The sequence below is a fragment of the Populus alba genome, chromosome 11 (genome assembly GCF_005239225.2).
Source record: "Populus alba chromosome 11, ASM523922v2, whole genome shotgun sequence".
Taxonomy (NCBI): Eukaryota; Viridiplantae; Streptophyta; class Magnoliopsida; order Malpighiales; family Salicaceae; genus Populus; species Populus alba.
In genome coordinates, this window is record NC_133294.1 from 20367032 (window position 1) to 20393114 (window position 26083).

General features: G+C 30.5%; 3 protein-coding genes across 5 annotated transcripts; all 3 read left to right on the plus strand.

The window, feature by feature from the left end:
- Positions 1-2252: 2252 nt before the first annotated feature.
- On the plus strand, positions 2253-3997 carry LOC118031587 (uncharacterized). 3 transcript variants are annotated; one of them, XM_035036048.2, is made up of 5 exons: positions 2253-2574; positions 2675-2737; positions 2848-2933; positions 3037-3239; positions 3777-3997. In XM_035036048.2, exons 1-5 carry the CDS (start codon positions 2387-2389, stop codon positions 3873-3875), a joined length of 639 nt encoding a protein of 212 aa, XP_034891939.1. In that variant the 5' UTR covers positions 2253-2386; the 3' UTR covers positions 3876-3997. The 3 variants fall into 3 exon arrangements, with proteins under 3 accessions (XP_034891939.1, XP_034891937.1, XP_034891938.1); XM_035036046.2 differs by having other exon boundaries at positions 2254-2574; positions 3765-3997; XM_035036047.2 differs by having other exon boundaries at positions 2255-2574; positions 2851-2933; positions 3765-3997.
- An 8692-nt stretch (positions 3998-12689) lies between these two features.
- Positions 12690-14352, plus strand: LOC118031589 (uncharacterized). Its single transcript, XM_035036049.2, has 5 exons — positions 12690-13058; positions 13162-13251; positions 13354-13433; positions 13577-13770; positions 13990-14352. Exons 1-5 carry the CDS (start codon positions 12850-12852, stop codon positions 14074-14076), a joined length of 660 nt encoding a protein of 219 aa, XP_034891940.1. The 5' UTR covers positions 12690-12849; the 3' UTR covers positions 14077-14352.
- A 5255-nt stretch (positions 14353-19607) lies between these two features.
- LOC118031590 (uncharacterized) lies at positions 19608-22478 on the plus strand. The gene is made up of 6 exons (XM_035036050.2): positions 19608-20013; positions 20111-20404; positions 20982-21139; positions 21716-21821; positions 21903-22028; positions 22185-22478. Exons 1-6 carry the CDS (start codon positions 19822-19824, stop codon positions 22317-22319), a joined length of 1011 nt encoding a protein of 336 aa, XP_034891941.1. The 5' UTR covers positions 19608-19821; the 3' UTR covers positions 22320-22478.
- The last annotated feature ends 3605 nt before the right edge of the window (positions 22479-26083 follow it).

The following is a 26083-nucleotide window of genomic DNA, read 5'->3' on the forward strand; positions in this document are numbered from 1 at the left end:
AAGTTAAAGGGACAGTGGAGAATGTGGCTGATGTGGTGGAGAAAGTTGCTGTAGTGGCTGAGAAGGAATATGAAAAGCTTCCAAACCATGGAAAACTAAGAAACAGTGGAATTTGTTGGGTGTTTCAGAAAGTCAATTTTTAAAAAATATTTTTTAATTAAAAATACATTAAAATAATATATTTTTTTATTTTTTAAAAATTATTTTTAATATTAATATATCAAAACAATTAAAAAACACTAAATTTTTTTAACAAAAGCAATTAAAGATGCCCAAGGACTTGATTCACATATAAAGTTCACCAAATACGGTGGCTATTTCCATCCAAAATTCATCGTCTTTAAGCATTTCAATTCTCTTCAAGTAAAACCAATCGTTTCTTCTTGATTTGCTGCCTTTTTCTAATGACACTTTTATGTATCAGTACTCGGTAGTTAAACGTCTGCAATGCGTGCAGAACTTAGGTATTCAAAAAGAAATGATTTCTTGCTGGTGATCCATAAACAGTAGATCCAATCCAAACACGATTTTGGAGGTTTTCCTTGGGAGCCCTGATCAAAGGGGATGAGCTAAAGGGTTAGTCTGACTTTGGTACCACTGTAGGTGGATGAACTGAAGCGGGAAGCGACGGAGACAACGTCGGAGCCATTTAAGCATCCGGAAAATCTGCTAGGCAAAGAAGATAACAGAGAATAAGTTGGATGACCTTCATATTTTCACTTCAAACAGGATGTGCATGAAGAGGTATCCATATGAATTTTCGAGTATCTAATTCAATAAAAGAGGTCTCTTAATTTCTATTCTGATCCCATTAAATAAATCGTGTAATCAACAAATTCAAGTATACATCACAAGTTTCATCTTTTTTTACCCATAATAACTATGACAATTAAGAATCTAATTCACCTTATTTTCTCACTCTAAATAAACTTCAAGATTATTTTTACCTTGAAAACTAGAAATTTTTAGTTTATAAAGTCCAAAATATCCTTGTAATGTTAACATTAATTGTTCAAATAAGACTATCATCGTGATGTTAACCCTGAACCCAAGTCGTGGAAGAATTGAGCTCTTCCGTATATATTGTATTTTCTTTGTAGTCAGTCTTGGCTCCAATGCATTGAATAAGTTCATTTAATGCCTCATTTTTTCTTCGCCATAGCCATTGTGATCGGTTCGATTCGCATCTGTTATTAGTATTGATGTTGGTGAGACAATATCAATTAATTAGTTACTTAGAACCTCACCCCAATCTGTCTTTGTAAACTGGCAATAAAAAACATGCGATGCGATCCCTGCACTCGTCCAGTTGATTACACGACACGCAATTAATTAGTTTAGGGTTCTATTGACTTTTTCACCACTCAACCTTGACCCTTCTCTCTCCTATCTCTTCCCGGGCACTGAAACGACCGTCTGGCGAAGCTTCTATGGTGCTCAATCATCTTTAAATTCATCATGATACGTGGTGCCACAGATTGTGCATAATATCCATCCAGGATGGCGTTCAAAATCCCAAATTCGGCGTGTTTGGCACAATCCAAATTATAATGTTGCCAATTATATATATATATATATATATATATATATATATATATATATATATATATAGAATCACGCCTGGCTAATTAACAATTTAGCTATTACCATACCTTCTGATCCGTAATTTGATTGGTTATTGAAATCTTTCGGCCTCAATCTTTACTGGGCTCTTTTTTCGGGCCTCGGCTTGGGATGTCGGACTCCGCAAACCTTTCTTTGTCCTTGGGCCTAGTACCACTAAATTGAGATTTTTTGGATTCGATTGAGAAATTATTTAGCTTTTGAACCTAATTGAGATTTTTTGGATAGTTGGAAGAGTGATTTTGATGTTTTCCCAATTACTATTTTTTTACTAAACCAGAATTACTTTTTTTTGTTCAATTATCATTTGAGTTGGAACAGGGAATGTTGCGTCTTTATAAAGTAATCTTTTTCAAGCCAATAAAAATATTCTTAATTGTCTTAAATCCCAATGGTATTTTATCATTTCATCTTCTCAACACGAAAACTTGGATGACCTTGCGGGAGATGAGCACATTTTCTGTCCTTTTCTCATTGCACGCCAAGATGGACTTTAATTTCCTAGACCTCCATAGGAAATAGCTACGAGATTTCCAAGAAAATTTATCATGCAACGCGAAGCAAGGTAAAAATAATAATTTGACTTTCGCCCGGCAAGTGGCAATATATATATATATATATGTTTCGACCATTTCTACGAGTCAATATAATCTAAAATTTCCAAGCACGTTCTGCACCAAACTTGAAACTTTTGAGATATATATCTTCGATTTGATCGAGGGATTTCTTTGATTGCACGAGTTGGAAATTAACCTTGGCATTGATGATGGCTGTAACAAGAGCAATGTTTCCCTACAGTTCCGTTAGCCAGATATTTGTAGCTCCTAGTCCGGTATCTGATAGCACTTCGGAAATCTCAAAACTCAAATTCAAAAGCCAGTTTCTTAGAAATCAAAGGCTGGAAGTTTTCAGCACCTCTCTGAAACTGCTCTATGCAAGAAATACAAAGATGTACGTTTATTTTCCTTTTGCAAAACTTTTCTGGGTATAACATTAATGATGCAGATGCAGATATCTTGCAGCTCTGAGTCTAATGCATGTAATGGTGCAGGGAAATGGCTGTATACAGTAATCTTGGAACAGGACCTGCTCATCCTTCCGCTCCTTCTCCTTGGTAAGTTGACTTTACCAACGATCTATAAATTAAACAGATAAATTGCACTCTGGCGCCCTTATATTTCATGTTCCCGGCCAGTTTAATACAACTTTATGGTGATCTACTAGCAGGAAGGGTTGGGTTCTGGGAATGCTAATATCAATAATTCTGCCCTTTTGTAGAAACAAATGGGGGCCATTACTGTCGATAAAAGGTAAGGGATCGAAAGGCTTGACTTGTCAATTCTCAATAAAAACTCACATGCTGTGAATGAGTTATGGAATCTAGTGTTCTTAGCTTTTAAATTGGATGTGTAGACAAAGTTGAAGAAGTGGTGGAGATAGCAGATCAAGTTGCAGACATTGTAGAAGAGGTGGCTGAGGCAGTGGGGAAGGTAGCCGACGAAGTTGCCGATCATCTGCCGGAAGGTGGGAAACTTCAACAAGTGGCCACATTTGTTGAAAACGTAGCGAAAGAAACAGCGAAGGATGCTAATGTAGTAGATGAAATGATTGAAAAGGTACTGCCTAATACACTGTTTTCTGTCTTAGCACTTAATTACCTAACACCATATAAAACTATTGTTAATTGTGTCACCATGAATCGTTTCCTTATATCAGGTTAAATGTATTTCTCGAAACGCAGAATCAATGCGTAAGCCTAAATGCTCGTTGTTGATGATTTTGGCATTCACTTTAGTCGTGTACCGATTCGTTTTAGTTGCGAACAACATGGTCCCATGGCTGAATTATAACTAGCAGGGAAAAGAAAATCAGCAAATTTCATTTTCTTGTTGGCTGCCTGCTTTAAAGAAGAAAGGATTAAAAAAAAAAAAAGCATGCCCAACTTGTTTTCATAGTCCAGATCGAAAATCAAAACCAGCCACATGCTTCACCCATTGACAGCCAATTCAGGCTGTTTTAAACATGTTATAATATTACATGAAATAAACTAAGCATTTTGCAATATTTTTAGCATCCATGTTGTAAACTGAGCCTCTTTTTTTTTTTGAGTAAAAATTGGGTTTGCGTTGTTTCTTATTAAGATTAAAAATCAGGTGGAAGAGGTGGAAAAGGAGGTGGAAGAGGCGGTGGAGTCTTTCTCGGAGCAAGTCACGGAGCAAGCCAATGGAAAATCCGAAGAATCAAAAGGCTGAGGCCAGCCAAGAAACACTTTGTTATTGTACCATGAAAAATTTGACTTGTAATTAAGGAAAGCTTGATAAGTAGCAGATACCCTTATTTATTTATCTATTTATATATCTATTTTCAGTCCCAATTCGATTCCATTTTGCTAGATCTTGAAACCATTAGATAATCGTTAATGCTGGGTTTCCTCCGGGTACAACTGTTTATTCTTTTCAGGAGGGCCCAAACTTTTAACATCGTGCAGTTACCAGAAAAAAAAAAAAAAAAAAAAAAAAAAAAAAAACCTAGTCTTCGTGACACGCAATTATACAGGTTCTTGCAATTCAGTCCTACATTAATCATTTCAATTGATAACACCCTCCAAATTATATAAATTAGATTATGAATTTGGGTAAATTATAATGACCCTCTTAACTTATATCCAAAAGTTTAAAGATATTATCAAAATTCCCTTAATGCTTTTAAAAATTCCTTATTATAAAATGAGATGATCTTGAGTATAATTTGGATACGGAGGATTTTTATAATATTTATTTACTTAACTACACATGAATGAGACTTGTTGTCAAGTCTTTTATACAAGACATTAAAGGTTTTTGGCCTCTCAAGTGTTAGGCAATTAAATTGGATGAAAAGGATCCACCAATCCAATCTTTCCATATATATGTCTTTCTTTTCCAACGTCTTGTCGTGACAAAAAAAAAAAATACGAAGTTTTTTAAAGAGTAAGATGATGATAACCCTTCAGACACCTCATGACAAGACAAGTTTTTATAAGCTTTTGAAAATTCACGCCCAATGCAATTCCGTACAAATCCAGCACATGTCGGATGGTAATTGATAAATAAAGATGTTTGAGCACCCTAAAATTCCGTTGTATTGTCGGAGTAGAGTGATTAGGATTGATGTTGTTTTTTTAAAAATATTTTTTTTATTTTTAAAAATTAATGTATCAAAATGATATAAAATATATTAAAAAATTAATTTTTTAATAAAAAAAAATAATTATTTATGAATTGATATAACATATGATTAACTCCAAACTATATCTCCCGTGGGCTTACACTCAGAAGATATTATGTCAATCCATAAAAAAATAATTTTTTTAATTATTTTTTTATGGATTGACATGACATATGATTAACTCCAAACTATATCTTCCCATGAGCTTACACTCAGAAGATATAATATCTTCTGAATATCCTCTGAGTGTAAGCTCATGAGAGATATAGTTTGGAGTTATTTATTTTTATGGATTGTCATGACATCTTCTGAGTGTAAGCTCATGGGAGATATAGTTTGGAGTTAATTATTTTTATGGATTAACATGACATCTTCTAAGTGTAAGCTCACGGGAGATATAGTTTGAAGTTAATCATTCGGGATAATAATTTAACATGTAAAATATAAACAATGTGGGTTTTTTAGAATCTTTACGTGTTTGGTATAATAGTTTGGAAGTCATTGAAAAACTCTTAATTGGTTTATATATTTTCTTTGCACAAGAAATTGCAGTTTTGCAACCTCCAAATTAGAGATGGAAATTTCCATTAAAGCATAAATATTAACTAACCGGCAGCGCTAGTTTGACAATGAGATTAATAAAGATAAAATTGATTTGTCGATTTAATTATGATTTTAATAGTACTTTGACCTAATTATCAACTTATCTTTTAAATTGGATGTGTAGACAAAATTGATTCGGTAGTGAAAATGGCAGATCATGTTGCAGACGTTGTAAAGGAGGTGGCCGAGAAAATGGGGAAGGTAGCTGAAGAAGTTGCCGATCATCTGCTAGAAGGTGGGAAACTTGAAAAATCAGCAACTTTTGCTAGTGGCGATGATATTTTAAAATTTAAGGTATATATAAATAAAAAGTTATTTAGTATTTGGGATAGTAGTTAATTGTAGTTTGATTTCTTTTTCTTAATCTAAAAAATTATGGTTTTATAATAGAAGTTTTGAATACATACAAAAATAGTTCTAATTAGAGGATTTAATAACCCACCGATAATAAAGTTGATATCTTTATGATAAATGTATTAAATAACTTAAAATAATTTTAGATTCCAGGAATAAATATATTTATTCTTAAGTTTTAAGTTTATAAATACTCTAAAATCTAAGTATTTTTATCTTAAAAGATAAGAAGTTGTGAACCTTTGTTCTAAAGGTCTCATGGTGTATTTATAACCCATAAGTTTTGTTTTTTTTTTTGTGAAAAGAAGGGTTTGAAGTGTAATTTTACCCTGATAGTATACATAAATATCTTTTACATGTGTATTAATATTTGATGAAAATATGATGGGTTTGTGGAGGATTTTTATACACCTAAAAGGTGTAGATGAATTAGAGTCTAAGATGTTAAATGTAGCTAAACTCATGAGAGCCAAGTTCTTTTCCTAGGCTAAATCCAAGTTTCTTCTCTTAGTGAGCCCAAGGGAGGCTTGGTCCGTCCCATTGGAAGCACCCTATAAAGATATTCATTCCCCGTTTATTTTTGCGTTTCAGAAACATTTTTAAAAAAATTGAAATTTTTAATTTTTTTCTTTGCTTCAAATTAATATTTTTTTTTTTAGTATCTTTAAATCTTTTTGATGTGATGATGTCAGAAATAACTTTTAAAAAATAAAAAAATATATATTATTTTGATATATTTCTGAATGAAAAAACACTTTGAAAATCAACTGTAATTACATTTTCTAACATGCATATGCCTAGGGAGAATGGTCTAGTTATGTTCTTGGACATGCCCAATAATAATGATAATTCTCTTAGGTGTGCCCAAAGCTTGGCACACAAACAAGCTTAATCATGATTGGGTCTAACTATTACTAAACTTATCATGTCTTCATTAGAGTGTGCTTGTGCTCCAAAGAATTTATATTCATATTTTTTTTTTATTTAGTATTTTTTTTGATAAAAATATAATGATAAAAACTTAATTCATCACTGTTCCAAAAAAAAAATAAAAAGCGAAAGATTCTCATATAGTAACGAAGTCATCTAGAAGGTGTTCTTTATCCTAGCACCTTCTTTCATATAAAAAACATGTTTCCTAATATCGCGCGGAACCATTGAACCTTCCTTTATCCTAGCACCTTCTTTCATATAAAAAACATGCTGTATCGAACCGCTAACTGAGTCAGCAAGAATCTTTTCTTTATCAACGTTTGAAAAGTCTTGTTTGAAGATCGTTAGGAACAATGCCAGAGTTTTGACGTTTTGTTCTGATTTTGACTGTAACTTTAAACGTGCTGGAAAATTTCATGTCTTAATTCAGCTCGCACCGACTTGGCTACATGGCTCAGCCATATTAGTTTATAGAATAAACAGCTAAGGTTGCTTCAGAGAAATAGAAAATTATGAAATGCTCATGAATCACAATGAACCACTTCTTCTTACACCTAATATGCCCCATTAATATAAACTTTTAAAATACTATTATAAAACAAAGTGACACAAGTGTTTTGGTGAGTAAACTTTGTCCCTTTAGAATTAAGATCTGCTTTTTATTAAAAAATTTAAATAAATTATTTTTTTAGTGTTTTTTTTAATTGTTTTAATGTGTTAATGTCAAAAATAAATTTTAAAAAATAAAAAAAATATTATTTTGATGTATTTATAAAAAAAAAAAACACTTTAAAAAATAACATTTACCATATTCTTAAACACCTCTATAAAATATTTAATGAGATTTTTCAGAATTATTTGTACATGTCATAAAAAATTTAAATGTTGAAGTGAATAATGAAAAAAAAGAACATGTCAACGATGGGCAGGAAAAGTATACCCTTTTTTTCTTGCTTTTTAAGAATTAATTAATTTTTTCCATCACCGAAATAATGCGTGCATTTTGTCGTTGCAAAATCCTTACCAGAAGGCGAAGATAGCAAATGGTTCGCTCTATGCTCTCCGATTGCTGGACAATTTGCAAAATCTGTGAAGGGGCAACAGTACGTTTTCTTGCTGGTGAGGAGTTGTGTTTTTAAAAAATAATATAAATTATATTATGAGATAATAATTTAAGTTATTATATATTGATTTAAGTAATTATATTTTTTAATTTCATTATATTTATTTTATTTAATAAAATTAAATACTAGATATTATATTTTATATTTATACAAGTTTCAAGTTAAAAGACTCGATAAAAAAAAATGTGCTACTAATTAAATTAACTTAGGTTGGGAACCAAATGTGAGGCAGCTGAACTCGAAACATTTTTGCCCTTTGTAGTCCTTAGTAATTTGATTGGTAACATCTGATTATTTTAAGCCGTCTCTTGTTTCGATTAAAATGCAGGTGGAAGGAAGGCATGGAAAAGGAGATCGGAGTCGTTTGTTCAAAAAGTCGCAGCGGAAGCCGATCACATATCCAAAGAAGAAAAACACTGGAGAGCCGGGAAAGAATGACAAATGCAATTTGTTTGACCGGTGCTGATTCTGAAAAGGCATACTAATTAAAGTTACGGTTTACCGAGACTAAAATCACTATTTATTGTAATTGTGTAATTATTCAAAAAAAAAAAATTGAAATGTAATTACTCGATGCTCATAGAGATAAAAATTATATATAAATTTTTTATATGATTTGTCTGGGTTTGTTTTTTTTAATCTTTTTATAAGTTTATTATTTTTATCTTTTCTTTTGATTTTTTATTTTATTTTTGGGTTTACCTTCTATTGCATTAACCTCTTACATTTATTTTTTCTAGTTTCACCTCCTAGCTATTTCTTAGTCTATAAATAATCTATCAATTTATAAATATTTTTTTTTAATTTTATCCCATATGATTTTATAATATTTCATATTTGGTTTTTATTTTTTTAATTGCTATTATTTTGTTTGAAATTTTTTTTATTTTTTTTTTAAAATTTCATCATCTTCGGGTTTTTTTCCATTAAATTTTATCCTTATTCTTTTTGTTGTTTTTTTCTTTGCTTTTAAATTTCTTTTAATTGGTTTTTTTTTTACAGTTTCACCGTACAACAATATAAGGTTGTTTAATAATCCATATAGGCTCAGGTATGGTTTTGTCATCTTGTTTTAGTTGTTTATTTTTATCAATTTATTTATTATTGTTGTATTTTTATTTATATTAATTAAATTACTAATTTAACAATAGCTCGAATTTTGAATTTTTTTTAGCGTAGTATTTCTTACATCAAAAAGTTTTTTTTCCTGGCCCGCAGTAGATCACGAGCAAAAATCTAGTTGATGCTAAACAAAAAAGATGTATTAAAAAATGAATAAATCCATTCTACCTTTCCTCTAGTCTTTAAGTTTTCAATGTTATTATAATTTAGTCCTTTGTGTTTGAAAATGAATACTTTAGTCCCGGAATTCTTTTTATTACTTTTTGGTAAAATATCTATTGGTGCTTTCTTAATCCCAAATATAACATTTAACAATTTAAATTTATATAGAAAAACTGACATAGTGATAGTTTAGGGAATAACCATTATATATTGATGTTTATAAACCCAAAGGACAGAGTTATAATTGTATTCAAAACCAAGTACTGAGATTAATTCACTTGTTACTTTTCCATGCTACACGAAAATTATCAGCTTAGAGCTACCGAACCTAGTAATGAAGTCTTGAAGCTTGGTCATAATTTGTTTACGGAAAAGAATGATATTATTTGATAATTTATTTATATGTTAATTATATTTTATATAAGTAAGATATAAAAGGAAATGGAGTAAATAAATTATACAAAATGTTTTATCATCTCATTTAATTAAATCATTGAAATAATTTCATGATTGTTTTGAATTGTTCAATTCTTTAATTTTATATTTTTTATGGATTAGAAAATAATTAAGAATATTTACCTTAATTATTTCTTTAATTAACAACTATCCTGGTAAAACATCAAGTACACAAAACTGGAAACAAAACTCGAGCATAATAATCTTATCCCATGCACATGCAATTTAGAGGTAATGATGAGGTAATTTAGAGGTAACTTAATGATCACTAGATCTTCCCTTGGATAAAAGAAGAAAAAACTCTTCGGATGTTAACATGTCAATGCATTTCCAGATTATATGTTAATTTTCTTAACACTTTTCTTTTCGTTAAAAAGAAGAAGAATGCTCACTAGATTAAGCACTTAAGAAAAACAATTGGATCCATTGAATCAGCCGACATTAAGAAAAACTGAAGCTGGTGGGTGTTTTCTTTTTGCATAGCACCTCTCTCGATTGTGCTAAGGATTCACACAGTACAATTAATTTTTTCTTTTTTTTCCATGTGACTTTTTTTCCTTCTATTTAATCCTTTTGTGTTGATCTGTTTCATAATTGGACTTGGTGTTTTATTTTTGTTTTTGATATGTAGACTTCTTGCATAGTCAAAAGACATCTTGACATTTGATTTGCTCTTGATTATGGAGAAAATTGATTGGATTTTCCAATTTCAAATAGATTTACACTAGAGGGATTGAAATTGACAACAAAACAAAATTAAAAGCTATAAAGGAAGAAGAAATAAATCAAACTGTGGAATCCAAGGAAAGGAGAGAGGAAAAAGAGAGAAAAGAGAGGAAAAAAAAACAAATTATTGATTACACATCATAGTGAATTAGCCTACATGCGCCACTTAGAGATGACATGGACTCTAATAAAATTCTAGAAACACCAAACATGACCACCTTTTGAGGCGACAAGAGACAACAAGCGTTGCTCGAAGTCATCGGTTGTCCTCACACATTGACGCGTGCACCATGCTTTTTTTTCCTGTTACTCACTTTGATTCTAATTTGATAATAACTCTTCAATTAAGCCCCCAGTCTTATTTGTCTTGTTCAATCTACTCTCTAATTTGATAATAAGTCTTCAATTAGGGATCTAATCTCATCGCACCCAAGGCACGTCCTCTTCTTTCAACTTAACCCCTTATTCTCTATTAAATTTTATTTTTAATACCAATATTTATATGATCCAAGCCCAAATAAGGCCCAAACAACAATAGAATAGGGGGAGGGAAAGTAAAAAGATAGTTTTCTGACTAAGCTAACAAATTGCGATCATGTTCATAACCCAAGTCGCACATTTGAGGTTTACCTTGGTTGATTATGTGTTATCCAACATGTCACTTTCTCAATATAAAAACAACAAAAAATTCTCATCTTTTTTTTTAGGCTGACCCATGCTTTTCTCGATCATTCGAGTTGTTTTTAAACCTATCAAATTAATTAAATTATGGTGTAATAACTTTCACATGGTTTAATTTAAAGCTCAACTTAGATAGAAAATTAGATCAAAAGTTTTCAAGGTTAGGTTGCTAGCTCAGGTAATGTGATTGATACTATCATTTAGTTTCCAATGACCTATTCATATTTTTTTATAGATTTTTTCATTATGAAAAATACAATGGTCATTGAGCCATGTCTCCTAATCACAAATGAAGACATATATATATATATATATATATATATATATATATATATATATATATATTAAAGTTATCTTTTTGGTTTCATAGTCAATTTCAGTACTCAAAGGTTCAATTGCTTTTTATCAATAAAATTGAATTTGATATTACTAAATTGATCATCAATTCAATAGGCAGGAATTTTTTTTCAACACTAATAGAAAGTTAATTGAATCAAATATTAACTCCAAATCCCAAAAAAAAAAACATGTAAAGATAAAAAAAAATAGTGACTAAAATAAAAAATTCTTAAAGGAATAAAAAAAAACACCATTAAAATCTACAGTGTTTCCTTCTTGTATGCAAGCTTTTTTTAATCATTGTTCATGGACGCCTTTTTAAAAAAATTTGGCTCGTGAAAATTTTTTGATTTCATTTTTCAGTCCTTTTTTTTAAATTATGTTTTAGTTCAAGCCTTTGTTTTATTCTCATTTTTATGTTTCTCATAAATAATCAATAAAAAATCAAGTTTTTGTTTCTTTAAGTTTTTTTATGGATTTTTATATGAGTTTATCATATTTATTAATTTTTTTTTCAATTACATACAAAGTATTAGGAGGTTATTTTATTTTATTTTATTTTTAAACTTGCTTTTGTGATTATAATAGATTTTTATTTAAAATAAACATTGCTTATAATAAAAAAATGATTTTATTAAAATAATAAATAGATGTATTAATATAGAAATGAAGTTCAAACCGAAGAAACACATTCTTCTTTAATGATTTTATTTGTTTTCTTTCTTATAAATATTTATTTTTAATTAGATTTTAAAAAGTAGAGTTATTAAACTTAATCATGGTAACAGTTGGATGGGTTAATCAGGCTAATAGTTGGACGGGTTAGCTAAAATATCTTCTTTTTAATATTTTTTTAAATTAAATCAACATTGTTTTTAAGGTTTTTTTTAAGCCAAACCGGGCTTGTGACAAACAACAGGGAGAGAGAGAGAGAGAGAGAGAGAGAGAGAGAGAGAGAGAGAGAGAAGAGAAGAGAGAGAGAGAGAGAGAGAGAGAGGAATTCATTGCAAGCTTGCAATATTGATGGTTCCTCAAAGAAGTTTAATTTCTGAAGTTTTGTTTGGTTAGTTTTTACGTAGATAGAAGTATAAAAATAACAGAAATATGGTTGATTAAAGAGATATAAAGATAATTTATGGTCCCACATGCATTAAATAAGTATTTTTTAAAATAAGTTAATGTACGTTCGAAAATAAAAAATATATAAAAACATTTTACTTTTATTTTCATTTTCTTTGTCGCTACTGTTCCAAAATATAAACCTAAGGGATTTTGTCAGAGCATGAAATAAAGCGTCTTTGACTGGCTTTCTTTTCTTACCAGGCAATTTAAAGATGTTTTCAAACATTTCTAAAAGTCATTTATGTGGTCAAACATGGAGAATGGTCGAAAATTCAAAACAACTCCTTCCAAGCTTCTTATATGTTAACAGATTGAAACACTACTTCTCTATCCAAGGATTTCTCTCATCCCGCAGCCTAGATACGTATAAGCCTCTAAGAAATCAATCCTAGCAGTGATGTTGTGCAGTGCAAAATCAACACTTCCCCATAACTGGGCTAGTCTTCCTACCGGATCCAGACGGAGATCTCAAGTTTATGGCACTAATCCCAGTTTTCATCTGGCAGCCTCCAAAAACAATCGCAGAATCCAGTTTCTTGGGCATCAGAAGATGAACATTTCCACTACCACTCGGGAAGTCCTACACGACGGAAAGAATAGAAAGATGTATATTTAATCTCTCTTTTGCTTGGCTATAATTTCTTATACTATGATTATCTAAAGCTGATTGCATCATATCCTTGTGTGACTCTACCTAATTGTGATTCAGGGACATGGCTGTCAACAGTACCGGCGTTGAATCAGGAATTCCTTTTCCTCTTCCTTCTAATCTTCCCTTTGATCTTAACCCCGGATCTTGGTGAGTGCTATTTTGAAATTTCAATGTGTATGCGATTCGTAATATTCTTTCTGCAATCTATTATCTGAAGATGTACTGATGCAGTAAACTTTCATTGTGTAGGCAAACTTGGGTTCTGGGATTGATTTTAGCCTTAACTCCCTTCGGCATCAGGACATGGTGGCCTATGCTAAAGTCAAAAGGTAGAGATTTTCATTATCAGATCAAAACGCACATTTTCTTTGAGTTTAACATCCAGCACGCATGGCCATTAATCATTTTCATACAGTCTTATGATATGATTCTGGGCCTAACTTAGCTTTTGAATTGGGTGTGTGGACAAAAGTTGATTCATTGTTGCAGACAACAGAAGCTGTTGCCGAAACTGTGGAAAAGGTTGCTGATAAAGTGGACAAGGTAGTAGAAGACTTAGCCGATAGTTTGCCGGAAGGCAAACTTAAACAAACGGCAAGATATATTGAAAATATAGCCGAAAAAGCAGAAAGGGATGCTCATCTAGTTGATGAAGCTATCGAGAAGGTGCTTCTTTTCATCAACCCAGAACCTTGTTCCATATCTCATGTTCTTACCTCTTATCATGTCAAACTATATCAGAATTAATTATCTTCTCCTAATAATTCGATGCCATGGATGACTTGGTCTCTCAGCTTATTCAGCTAGCTTTATTTATTTTGAAATTGCATATCAAGTAGAAGCATTTGCTAAATTTATTTGATTTCTGGTTTTTAAAAATTGCAGTTAGAAGAAATCGAAAAAGAACTGAAAGAAGAGGCGGATCGATTCGTTCAAGCCAATACCAAAAGCAAAGAAGCCGAAAACTCATAATGGCTTACTGAGGCCTCGTGTCAATGTACCAAATCCACCTGTAATTTATCAAACTGAGAATCTGAAATATTGTGGAGTCATTGTTTTTGTGATCTCTATTCCATGTATTGTTGTTTAACCGCCGCCGCCGCCACCACCGCCACCATCTCCTCAGCCACCTATCCTGTGGTTTTGAGTCTTTTGACAATCCTCTGTAACTGCCATTCATGATTTATGTGGTTTTTAATACCATTTATTAGTAAGAAAATTAACAAAATGCTTCGATGTTGAGTGTAATTTTGTATTTTTTAATGGTCTATTGGTTATTAAATAATTGTTCATGGATATGTGTATTTTTTTCTAGTTTTTTCAATAATCCAATGACTTATTTACCCTTTAAAATTAAAAAAAAAACAGAACTTTTCATCAATGATTTTTCTATCTTTTCATTTCTTAGAATACAATAAAAATATATTTTTACCCTTCAAAACAGGCAAAAGAAGACATATATTTAGGGGTATTTTTATCATTTCACATCAATTTTTTGTAAATTTCAAGCTCATTAAAAGCATTTTGTTCCTTTTATGTTGAATTCTTAAATTTTTATTCAAAAAGGTTGTTCATGCGTTGGCACAAGAAAGGCATCGATCCTTTTTAGCAACGTGTAGGATGTCTTTCGGTGGCCACACATGCCCTTCCACCATGTCGTTGGAAGTGTTGTTGCGTCCTTTTTCTCATGGTGTGGCACATGATGGTCATTGATAGGCGGTTTATCACTAGTGATCTTTTCCTCCATTCTTTTCTCTCTCCTAATCTAAAACGTACACGTTTAACCTCTTTATTTTTTGTATTTCAATTTTAAAATTTTTCTTTTGATTTTTAATTTTTATACTTGATCTTTTTATAAAAGTTTTGTTTATTTTCAATTTAGTCCTTTAATTACAATTTACTATATTTTATTTTTTCCAATTTGATCTTTATTCTTTTGATTTCTTGTTTTTTTTTCTTGGTTTTTTTTGTTTTTAATTTTATCATTTAATATAATTTTTTATTTTAGATTCTTTTGTGTAGTTGATTTTTTTTTTCCAGTTTCATCCTCAACATTTGATTTACTGGGGTTTGGGCTTCACGAGTTTTTTATTTATAGTGCTTTCAATCCAATAACTCGGGTCATATGTTTGAAAAAATTAATGCGGGTTGATATTTTTTTCTTCTTCTCATTTTCTTTTATGATTTTATTGTTCTACATTATTAAGAAAAATAGTTTTGTGGTTATTTTTAATTTTTTTTTATCGGTTTATTCCTTACTCATGACCTGAGTTATGAGCAACAAAGACCTTTTTTAAAGTGAGGTTTATTTTAAATTGTTTTGTGTGTTAAATTTTTAAAGATATTATTCTAATTCATCTATATTTGTTTTTGTTTTATATAAATAAAATTTATTATTAAGAATAAAAAATATTTATTTTTAGATAATATTTTTGATATGTTTAGCCTTCCATAATGTTTTTTTTTCTCTTTTATTTTTAGATAATATTTATGATTAGTTCCATGTGCGTGTCTATTTCTATTATCATTTGATTCAATTAAAAACTGGTTTTAATAAATAAATTCAGTAAACACAACCATGTAAATGTTCAATATTACGGGATTAAATATCTTGATCAAAATTTATTTTTTTAATTTTTCTAGCTTCACTTTTAGTTATTGTTTATGTCTTTTTTTTTTGTTTATTTACATAAATAATTATCGATTTATTTAATTAGATATTTGTAAAAAAATAAATTTATTTATAGTGAGAATTTTTTGATGTAAAAAACTCTTTGAAATAGCCACACATTCATATTAGTTTTGAAAAAAATATAAAACTCATGGCGGAACGTGGATCAAATAGCTAGTTTAACTTAAGTAGCATGTTGAATGGTAAGAGTAGATTTCTTCTCACTTGCCAAATTTCATCTAGAAAAATCTTTTTTAATTGCAATAAAAAATCAAAATCAAATAATCACTTCATTCATGGTTAAGCCTGTTTGGAAATGCGGTATAAAATCATATTTTTTTAAATTTTATTTTTTTTTGGCTAAAAATTATATATTTTAAATGTTTTTAAATTGTTTTAATGTGTTTATATTAAAAATAATTTTTTAAAAAATAAAATATATTATTTTAATATATTTTTAAATAAAAATATTTTGAATTGGAATCGCTATCACAATTTTAAACATGATTTAGTTACTGTTTGTGAACGCGATTCAACCTGCGTTCCCAAAAAAATCAATTTTAATTTTTTTTTTGCTAAAATTGAGTGCGATTTGTACTTTTTAGATCGTTTTGATGTGCTGATGTCAAAAATAATTTTTAAAAAATAAAAAAAAATCACTGGCATGTATTTTGATAATGAAAAGATATTTGAAAAGTAATCGTTACCACAGTGCCAAACACACTAATGGCAATGGATACTAGTGATGCTACAGGAATATGATGGGATTCGTCAAATTAAGAGCGTGTTTGGCAGTGTGGTAGCGGTTGCTTTTCAAATAGCTTGTCGTGCCGAAAAGCATGCCAATGATGTTTTTTTATTTTTTAAAAATCATTTTTAACATCAGCACATCAAAACGATACTAAAAGTACAAACCGAACTCAATTTTTTTTTTTAAAAAAATTAAATTCAAATTTGGGCAAAACACAGGTACAAAGACAGCACCAAACATGCTCTAAAACCCTATTATTCAAAAAGTAGCGATTGGCTCCTCGTTGATTTTATGCACGTGTCATATTTAATTTCTCGTCTAACTCTTATGATTAATACAATAAAGAGTTACAATTTGAATTTTTAAATAACGATAGTCTTGCTTCGTAATGCAAGGGAATTAATATTTTTTGTTATTCACCAAAAAAAAAATAACATTTTCTTTTACTTCTTACGAGTGAATTTTAGTGGATGGGATCCATGTTTTAAATCCGGTGCATATTAAAGAACTCTAAAAGGTGTGGGGAAAGCACTGTAGCTTCCCCACGCCTTTTAATTATACTTATATATAATAATAATAATAATAATTATTATTATTATTATTATATTATTATATTATAATATATATTATTTTTCATTTTCATTTTTTTTTCTGTATTTGTTTTGGTTTTTTATGCCTTTATGGGTATTTTTTTTGCTTCTTTCTTAGATTTTTTTTCCTTTTAATTGTTTTTGTTTAATTTAGTTTGTTAATTAATCTCGAGTTTGACGGGTTAACCTAGTTTGACGAGTTCACTAGATATTTTATTTTTCTTGTTTTTTTCTTTTTAATTAATTTTTTTCATTTAGTTTAGTTTGTTAATGTTAAATTTCTTTCTATTTAATTATCAGACTTTCATGACACGTATTCTAAGCTTGACAGGTTAATCCAGTTAATTATAGGTTAACCTGTCAATTTTTTTTTTCTATTTAGTTATTAAACTTTCATGACGCGAATCTAGTGTTTGACGGGTTATTCTGGTTTGAAAGGTTAATAAGAACTCTAAAACGCGTAGCTTTTTCACTGTAGCTCAAGTTGTTTTTTTTTTGCAGTTTTTTTTTCATTTTTTCTTTTGTGGCATTTTTTTTTAATTTTTTTTTGTAGCAGTTTTTCCTTTTTTTTTTTGCTTTTGGTTTTTTTAAATGTTTTTTCACTGTAGCAGCTTTTTTTTTTTTTCGTTTTTTTTACATGTTTTTTTTTAACGCGTGGGTTTTTCACTGTAGCAGCTTTGTTTTTTTTTTCCTCGCTTTTGTTTCTTCTGTTTTTTACATATAATGTATCACTGTGCACACAGTGAAACACTTGACTTTTTTTTGTTTTCCTTTTTTTTTCCCGTTTTGCCCATGGTTTTTTTTTTTTTTTTTGCTTCTTTCTTTGTGTTTTTTTTCTTTTAATGAATTTTTTTGTTTAATTTAGTTTGTTAATGTGAAAAAAAAATTAATTTAGTTATCATACTTTCATTACACGGATCTTGGTTTTTTTTTTTATATATATTAAGCTGGTTGAGAACTTAGCTTTGTAGCTTCTTTTTTTTAAAAAAAAAACACCATGGATTACTACAGTGTTTCCTTTACATGATTTTTGTTTTGCTGCAGTGTTTTCCCCACATGTTTATTTTTTAAATTATCTTTGTTAAATTTATTTTTTTAATATTGAGTTGGTTGAGAATTTAGCTTTAGTTTTAGCTTTCCCCACGTTTTTTCATTATAATTATTATTATATTGTATTATATTATATGACTGTTTTTTTTCTTTTCTTTTTCTTTTTAATTTTTTTTTTATGAATTTTTTTTTGTTTGATTTAGTTTGTTAATGTTAATTTTTTTTATTTAGTTATCATATTTTCATGATACGAATCTAGGGTTTAATGAGTTAACCTGATTTGATGAGTTATTTTTTCATTTAGTTTAGTTTGTTAAAGTTAATTTTCTTTCTACTTAATTATCAGACTTTCATGACACGTATCCTGAGTTTGATGGGTTAACTTGGTTTGATGGGTTAACCCGCTTAATTCGGGGTAAACCTGTCATTTTTTTTTCTATTTAGTTATCAAACTTTCATGACGCAAATCCCAGGTTTTACGGGATAACCTGGTTTAAAGGGTTAACCCAATTAATTCAATTTCTTTTTCTTTTTCTTATTAGTTTTTTCCTTTCTGTTGATTTTTTTCTTTGTTTTTTAATTAATCTATTTAATTATCACACTTTTATGACACAACCTTATAGCCAGATCCACATCTAATATTCTTGGGTTCGGTGTTATAGTCAGACTCACTTAAACTTGGGTCATGCAAGTTTAATTTTATTATAAATATTATAAATATTACTCTTAGGTCAGGCGTTGCAGCCAAACCCAAAATTTTTAGGTATAACTTTGCAGAAAAACCTAATATTTTTAAAATTTTATTTTTTTTAATATTTTTTATACAAAAAAAAATGACCCGCGGCATCGCGCGGGGTATAAAAAGCTAGTAATATCTAATTTTAGTTTCCAGTCATTGAACCTGATGCAAAGAAAATCTTCAAAAACTTAGCTTAATTATGCCTATATTAAAATAAGAATTAGTCACTGAATTTTATTTTTATTTATAATTTGATCCTTATTTTTTTCATCCTTTTACGTTCTATAAAAATACAATTTATGGGAGATGGAAGGTTAAAAAAAAAAATTGCTTCAGTTTCAGCTAAAGCTTCGTAATCAAATTTTGCAGTCGTTTCAGCCTAAGCACTGCAAAATTACTAACTAAAATTTTGGCAACATGTCTTTTATGTAGAGAGAGTGTTGCTAGCGGTTGTTGAAGAGAAGGCCGCTAGCATTCCCCATCTAACAATCTCTCTTTTCCTTAATTTAGTTAGAAAAGAACAAAAAAAAGATGTAAAACATCAGAGGCGAAAATGAAACATTTTGAAAAATATAAATTTAAAACCCTTATTCACAGCCCATCTGGGCTGGGTCTTACTGGGCCGAACACAGGTAGATTTGAAACGCCTCAAACTATTTGAGGGCCCACTCGAGATGCCGCTTTAAATACCCTCCAAACGGCTAGTTTCGATTCCCACAATCCAAAATCCAAAAACCGCCTTCCCTTTCAATTTGAATTCCCAAATCCAAAAGCCACAGAACTCAGAAGCCAAGCGAAAAAACTTTTAATCTCAATCCTTTTGAGATTAGATCAGCGAAATCGATCTCGTAGGGTTCGTTGATTTGACTTTTCGAGATCAGTTCAAAAGCTAGGGTTTTTATTTTCGAGATCAGAAATGGATCTACTTCAAGAAATCGACGATTACATAAAAGAAACAATCAATGAATCCTTAGGCCTACCAGTCTCTGCTCGCACTCTCCAATTAAAGCTTCGCGTTTACGAGGATGCTTATTTCCGTCTCCGTGACCAACACCTTCTTCTCCTCGGCAAATTTCGCCAAAAAGACATCCTTATTGACCGTGCCAAGGTAAAAAATTACCAATCAATTGTATTATCCAGTTCGTTTTATTTCCCGATTTTCTTAATAATCTGGTTGCTCTTTTTTGGTGTGTTTTGGCTTTTAGGCGGAGGCGAATATGAATGCAGCAGCGATAAAGAAATTTGTGGAGGAAAATCAAAGATTGGCAGCGGAGTGTGCGAATTTGGTGAGTCAGTGTAACAAATGGGAAAGGGAGTGTTCGCTTTATGATAATGATAGAGAGGCTTTAATGGAGTTTGGGAATGAGGCGGATGAGCGGGCAAGAGAGGCGGAGGAGAGAGCAAAAGAGGCAGAGATTAGGGTTCGTGAATTGGAGGAGGAGTCGGGGAAGGCTTTGGAGGAATTGCAGTTTTATAAGCACAAGTGCCATACTCGTAGGGTAATTTTTAAATTCTTTGTTTTCGGTTTCCTTTCCTTTTGATTGATTGTTTGTGGGTTTTTGAGAATTGGATGTTGCTTACATTTTGTCTGGGCTTATACCTTATAGATGAGTTAGTATTATTGCTTAGTTGATTCAGTATTGTGTGTCAGGCTGCCTTGTAACGTTTTTTTAGCTGTTTGTGCCTACTTGATTTATAGACTATAGTTCTTTATCCTGGAACTTTAGTGCTACTTCTATGTATGGACAGCTAACAGAACTCTGTGAATTCTCATAAGGGTATTTACACTCATGCAAAATTTTCCCATTTAATAATGTTTGATTCCTTGAAAGGCATTGATTATACTTACTGGATTGTGGCTCAAAGGAATGTACACTTTGTTGACACTGAAATTAATGGTTTGCATAACCTGGTAATACTGTTTGGTTATGCGTGATAGATGAATGCCCCTTTGTTATGAGGATTCTGTGTTTCGCACATAGTTTTCACTTACTATCAGTTTTTGCTTCTCTTTGTGTGCGTGCATATACCACTCCAAGTAAAGGATGAAAATGCTTAATAACTGTAACCTTGTAGGATGATTCATCAGCTGAGAGCACTGATATGGAGGAGAATTCTCTTGAGTCCATTTTAGCAACATTGGTTGATAAAGATGAGGTGGAATCTGGTCAAGCTTATTTGGAAGCGAACAGTGGCTATGAGTCATGTCAAACTTTGCTGCAAATGTGGAATAGGTAAATGAATTTTTCAGTCTTTTTTGTTTTTATGTCAAGTTTGTTGAAATATAGCCTTTTCCTTTACAAATATTAGAGTGTCTATCTTTCTGCTTGATTATACTTTCCACGGACTTGTAGACAAAGAAGTGTTCTTCACCATCTTTGATTTTACTATATTTTATTTTCCAGAAATGATAAAATAAGATCCTCATAGCACACCTTGTTTCTCTGACTGGAAACCCAAACCAATACCTATAGCTTGCCTTGCTTTTTACCAATTTTGACAGCTTTTCAGCAATTACACTGTCTTGTACTGTGTCACCTGTATTTCTGATGATGACGAACCAACCTCTCTGTTGACAGGCAAAAGAGACTTAAGTAATTTCGGACATTAAGATAAACTGGTGTGAAATGACATTTTTTACTTGTGTCTAATCTTTTACTGATAAACTGGTGCACTTGACAACCGTGTGTTATCGTCACTGTGTGTCTTGGAAATGTAATGGTGCATGCCAAAAAGTTGAAAAACATTTGACATTTCTCTTGCTCTTATCACCTTTATTTCTTTTTTACTTTTGTCTCTGACGGTGGTAGTTTGAGGCCTTCAACACGGAAAGTATTATCACTAGCTGCTAAAGCAAGGACACTTCAGCAAGATAAGGAACATCTCAGGATTAATCTTACTAGAGCTGAAGAGGAGGTGAGAAGACTCATGGAAACAATTTTCTTGGAGGACACAAGTTTTCCTGGTAATAGCTTAATGAAACACTGTCTTGTGTAGGTCAAGTTATTATTTGAAGAGAACAATATACTGGATGGGGAGAACAAAAGGTTATTGAGGCGAGAACTCAGAGAACAGAACTTTGATGGTTCTGGCGGAAAGCATAGTAGCAGTGCTTCTGCTAAGGTAAGAGAGAAGGAAGACTTCTTTCCCGATTTGTGTCTGTATGTGCATGTTTGCCCATTTGTGCGCACGACCATGTCTGTATGTGCGTTCACTTTCATGAGCAGCCTTGGCCATTGAAGTTCATTTCGCAGTTTAATTTCCTTGACTTTTTTGCAGAGGAGCAAGCGAAAATCAAGTTCGAGGAGTTTCCCTGTTGAGAGCAAGATTGATTCTGGGGATATAGATTCATTGAGACAACCACTGTCACCATTGCGTCACAACTCCCCTGGTTGTAGACTGTATAAGCAGTAGTGACTAATGGTGTTTTTCTAATTTCTTCTTACTGCCTCTGGGTAATTGAGTAAGGAAGCATTAGCGGAGGGAAAGATAGCTTCAATTGCATCTGCATATATGTTGTAAGAGAATTATAACCAATTCCTAATGAACCGAGGATTCTCTCCTTTTCTTTCATATCTACATCTTGATTACTGAGTTTTTTCAGATAAAAAAAAAATGGTGCGATGAGATGGTGAAATTCTTGCATCTCAGGAGACCTCGCTCATTTAATCTGTTAGTCGACTCTACTATTTTGTACTATCGCCAGGCTTTGCTATTGATTAAATGTGGTTTAAACCAACAATTTATTGTTTCAAATTTCGAATAGTTAAATATACTTTAGGTTCCATGCATGTCCATATCCCTCTAATACGGTGCTTTTCATTTTGTTCTCTCAAGTGTTATGGAAAATATATTAGTATTTTTTTTAAAAAAGAAAAGAACAGGTCCAAAACATAAATTTATTAAACGAACTGAAATGTTTTTTAAACCAAAACGTACCAGACGTTATCATAATTTTTAGCTCAAGCGGGCCTGTAAGGAGTCAAATATTTACAAGTGAAAAAAATGAAAAAGAAAAAAAAGGTATATCTTGCTCGAGAAAACAACCTCGTTTTTGTGGCTCCAAAAAACTTCTTGCCTCCCTTGTCCAAAAACAAATTAACATTATCATAATTTTTACGTGAGAAGGAGTAGGAGGAATAAGAAGAAGAAGAATGAGGGGAAGAACAACCCATTTTAAAATATTAACATTTGCTGAAAAAAGTTTTCATTGCCAATTTTACCGGTAAATCTTTATGTTGTAAAATTACCGATTGAATTTCCTGGAAAAATTTAATGTTTTTTTTTTTTTTAAAAAAATTTAATCTATCAGTTATTCCCTCTTAATTAAAGACTAAACATAATCTATTTAGCAATTGTGTTCATTTTCATAAAAAATTAGCTACACAAATTTTTCTTTCAACGTTTTCATTTTATCAATTTTCTAATAATATTTTAAGCGTTAATTCAAGTGATGAGTGGATTTGTTTCCAGTTGGCTTCCAAGTTTGAATCGAGAGAGGAGAAAAATTCATCTTCATGCGTGGTGGTTTTTTTTAAAGATATAATTCTTTTAAAGTATAAATTATACCTTTAAAAGCTAAAAATATATAATTTTTATATAAGTCTCACTAAAAAAAGCTAAAACCACCTTCAAACCAAACCAAATATCCTGATAGAACAAATAAATCGTGCAAAATAAAAAAAAGTGAATGAGAAAGAAAATGTACAAGTGGCCTTTGAGGAATGGTTAACGTGGAAACAACACACACACACACACACGCACAGACGAGGAGTTGGTGAGAGCTTGAAGGACCCGAACAGCCCAACCAAAACAAAAGTAACCCTTACCCAACCCCCCTAAAAGGACACCATGCCTCTTCCTTGAGCTTTGGATGCAGGGTGGGGTTGTTTCGTTTTGGATAATCATGCGACAGCTTTTGTGATAATCACATCAATCGGCGACTTTTAAGCACACGTTAGGTGCTCCGTTTTTATCTAAACAAGGACATTGCAACAAATGTTAATGATAAATTAACATACTTGTAAATGAAACATCGTTGTCTTCACATGTTTTTCTTACATTTTTTATTTCGTCTACCCGTGTTTTTTTTTTTTTTTTCGTTTTTAATTCTTTTTATTTTACACTTAATTTACTTATAATAATTTTTTTAATTTTTTTGTAATATTCTTTTAGTTTTTCTTCTTCTTCTTCTTTTTTTTTTTTTTTACATTTTGTTTTGAAAAAAAAATATTCTTTATACTTGGCCTATCTATTACTCTACAATCGATTTATTTATACTTTTTTTTTATTATTCTTATTTTATTTTTTTGTAATTTAATTTTTAATTTTTCTTTTAATTTTTTTTTAAAAAATATTATATAAAAAATTAAGAAAAATAATGTATCAATATAACAATTGCAACATTGTCTTAATTTTATAATACGTTAAACATAAGCTTGAGATTTTAGAAGTTTTTATTAATGTATATGATCTTTACTGTATTTTATTATATATAAAAATTAGCTTATTGATTCACAATTATATTTATTACTAGTTATAAAAAAAAAGTATTAATAAAACCTATATAATAATTCATTTGTGTTAGAAAAAAATTATTTGATGTACGGTTAGGTGAGTCGAATAGATATTTTATTATTATTTTTTTTTATATATTTATTGACACAAATGGTTCTTGATATACATAGGCTTTTTGATTCATAATTAAGATTTTTGTTGTAAAAAGAAATATTTTAAAAGATAATTTTTTTTTGTAAAATAATTATTCTAATAATAAATTATAAGTAAAATAACCAGTAAAAACTAAAATTGTAAATGGGTAGATTCCTTGATTTTATAAACTAAGCCAAATTTATTTACCTTAGCTATCCAAGACTAATAACGATATACCCTTTTAACAAAGAATCAAGCTTTTTTGAAACTTAATTTGATGGGAATATAAAAGTCAAAGCAAGGCGTTTAGTTAGAAAGTATTTGCCATCTATCAAGTCAAACTAAAATCAGGTAAAAGTCATGTCTGCATCATCATCGTGGGAAGTTTTGTTGCGAGGTAAGGAATGTCTTTTTAGTGGTTTATTTATTTATTAAATTCGTTTAGAAAGGTGTTTCATAAAATCCATTTTTGTAAAAACTACAATTTTTTATCCCTCCAACGATCGTAGATGTTTAGTTTCGTTCTATCCATCAAGATTTCAAAAGCATCTCATAATCATTTGCTTTTTAAATAAAATTCTTAAATTATACCTAATTTAATTTGCACATGTTTTAAACCATACGTATTGAGGGAATGAATAAAAACAAAAAATAATATAACTTTTTGATAGACTCAAATTTAATAAGTTTAAAAATCCTTTTATAAACTCCAAAAAGCTCTATAAAATAAAAAAGATCAAAACTATTGTCTAGGCAAAACTACTCTTGGGTTCAAACGTAAACCTTGAACCTAGTTATTGGCTCTTAAGTACAACCTTTCCATAGTAGAGGGCTCTCATACCCCATTTCATTGTTAGGGAGGTAACATGCTTTGGTCCACATCCCATAACAATGCTAAGAAGGTCACATACTTTCTTCACTTTATTATGATCTTTCTTTAATGGGGGGTTGTTGAGCCCCCATGTTGTCACTAAGAGAGGCTATATACCTTCTTATCTTTTTGGTGAGATCTTTCTCTAATGGTAAGTTTTCACGCCCTATATATCACTATGATTTCTCCCACTTTCCAGTATAATTCGAGGTTGGTACAGATTTTCAAACCTCATATTATTACATGGAATGACTCTCGAAGTGTTTTTTATCAAACTTTTAAAAGTCTTTCTAAATATAGACATTGTCATGGCTTTAAGTGTAGCACTTGAACCCAATTAACCAAGCATGTTCACTAAGCATGCTGCCAACACACTAGCTTTCTATATTATGTTATTAGACATCTTGATTAGAGAAAATAGAATTAAATTACTAATACTAAAATGATTAATATATTATACATATATATTTTTTATATCTAAAAACATTGGATTTTGGGACCTCATTACTAACCATTAGAGATTAGAGAATTTGCAACATCCTTTTTCCCCAGGGTGATCTAAACCTAATTTCCCTTAATTGTTTCTCAAATGCATGAATAGTTATGATTCAATGGTTCAATGTAAACCATGCAGAGACCAAGGGACTAATTGAAA

Bases quoted from the DNA above. Each gene is read 5' to 3' on its own strand.
- LOC118031587 (XM_035036046.2), top strand. From the start codon at position 2,387: ATGATGGCTGTAACAAGAGCAATGTTTCCCTACAGTTCCGTTAGCCAG. The intron at 2,934-3,036 runs GTAAGGGATCGA...TTGGATGTGTAG, and splicing joins GCCATTACTGTCGATAAAAG to ACAAAGTTGAAGAAGTGGTG. The intron at 3,240-3,764 runs GTACTGCCTAAT...TTTCTTATTAAG, and splicing joins TAGATGAAATGATTGAAAAG to ATTAAAAATCAGGTGGAAGA.
- LOC118031589 (XM_035036049.2), top strand. From the start codon at position 12,850: ATGTTGTGCAGTGCAAAATCAACACTTCCCCATAACTGGGCTAGTCTT. The intron at 13,434-13,576 runs GTAGAGATTTTC...TGTGGACAAAAG, and splicing joins GCCTATGCTAAAGTCAAAAG to TTGATTCATTGTTGCAGACA. The intron at 13,771-13,989 runs GTGCTTCTTTTC...TAAAAATTGCAG, and splicing joins TTGATGAAGCTATCGAGAAG to TTAGAAGAAATCGAAAAAGA.
- LOC118031590 (XM_035036050.2), top strand. From the start codon at position 19,822: ATGGATCTACTTCAAGAAATCGACGATTACATAAAAGAAACAATCAAT. The intron at 21,140-21,715 runs GTAAATGAATTT...TGACGGTGGTAG, and splicing joins TTGCTGCAAATGTGGAATAG to TTTGAGGCCTTCAACACGGA. The intron at 21,822-21,902 runs GTGAGAAGACTC...TGTCTTGTGTAG, and splicing joins TTACTAGAGCTGAAGAGGAG to GTCAAGTTATTATTTGAAGA.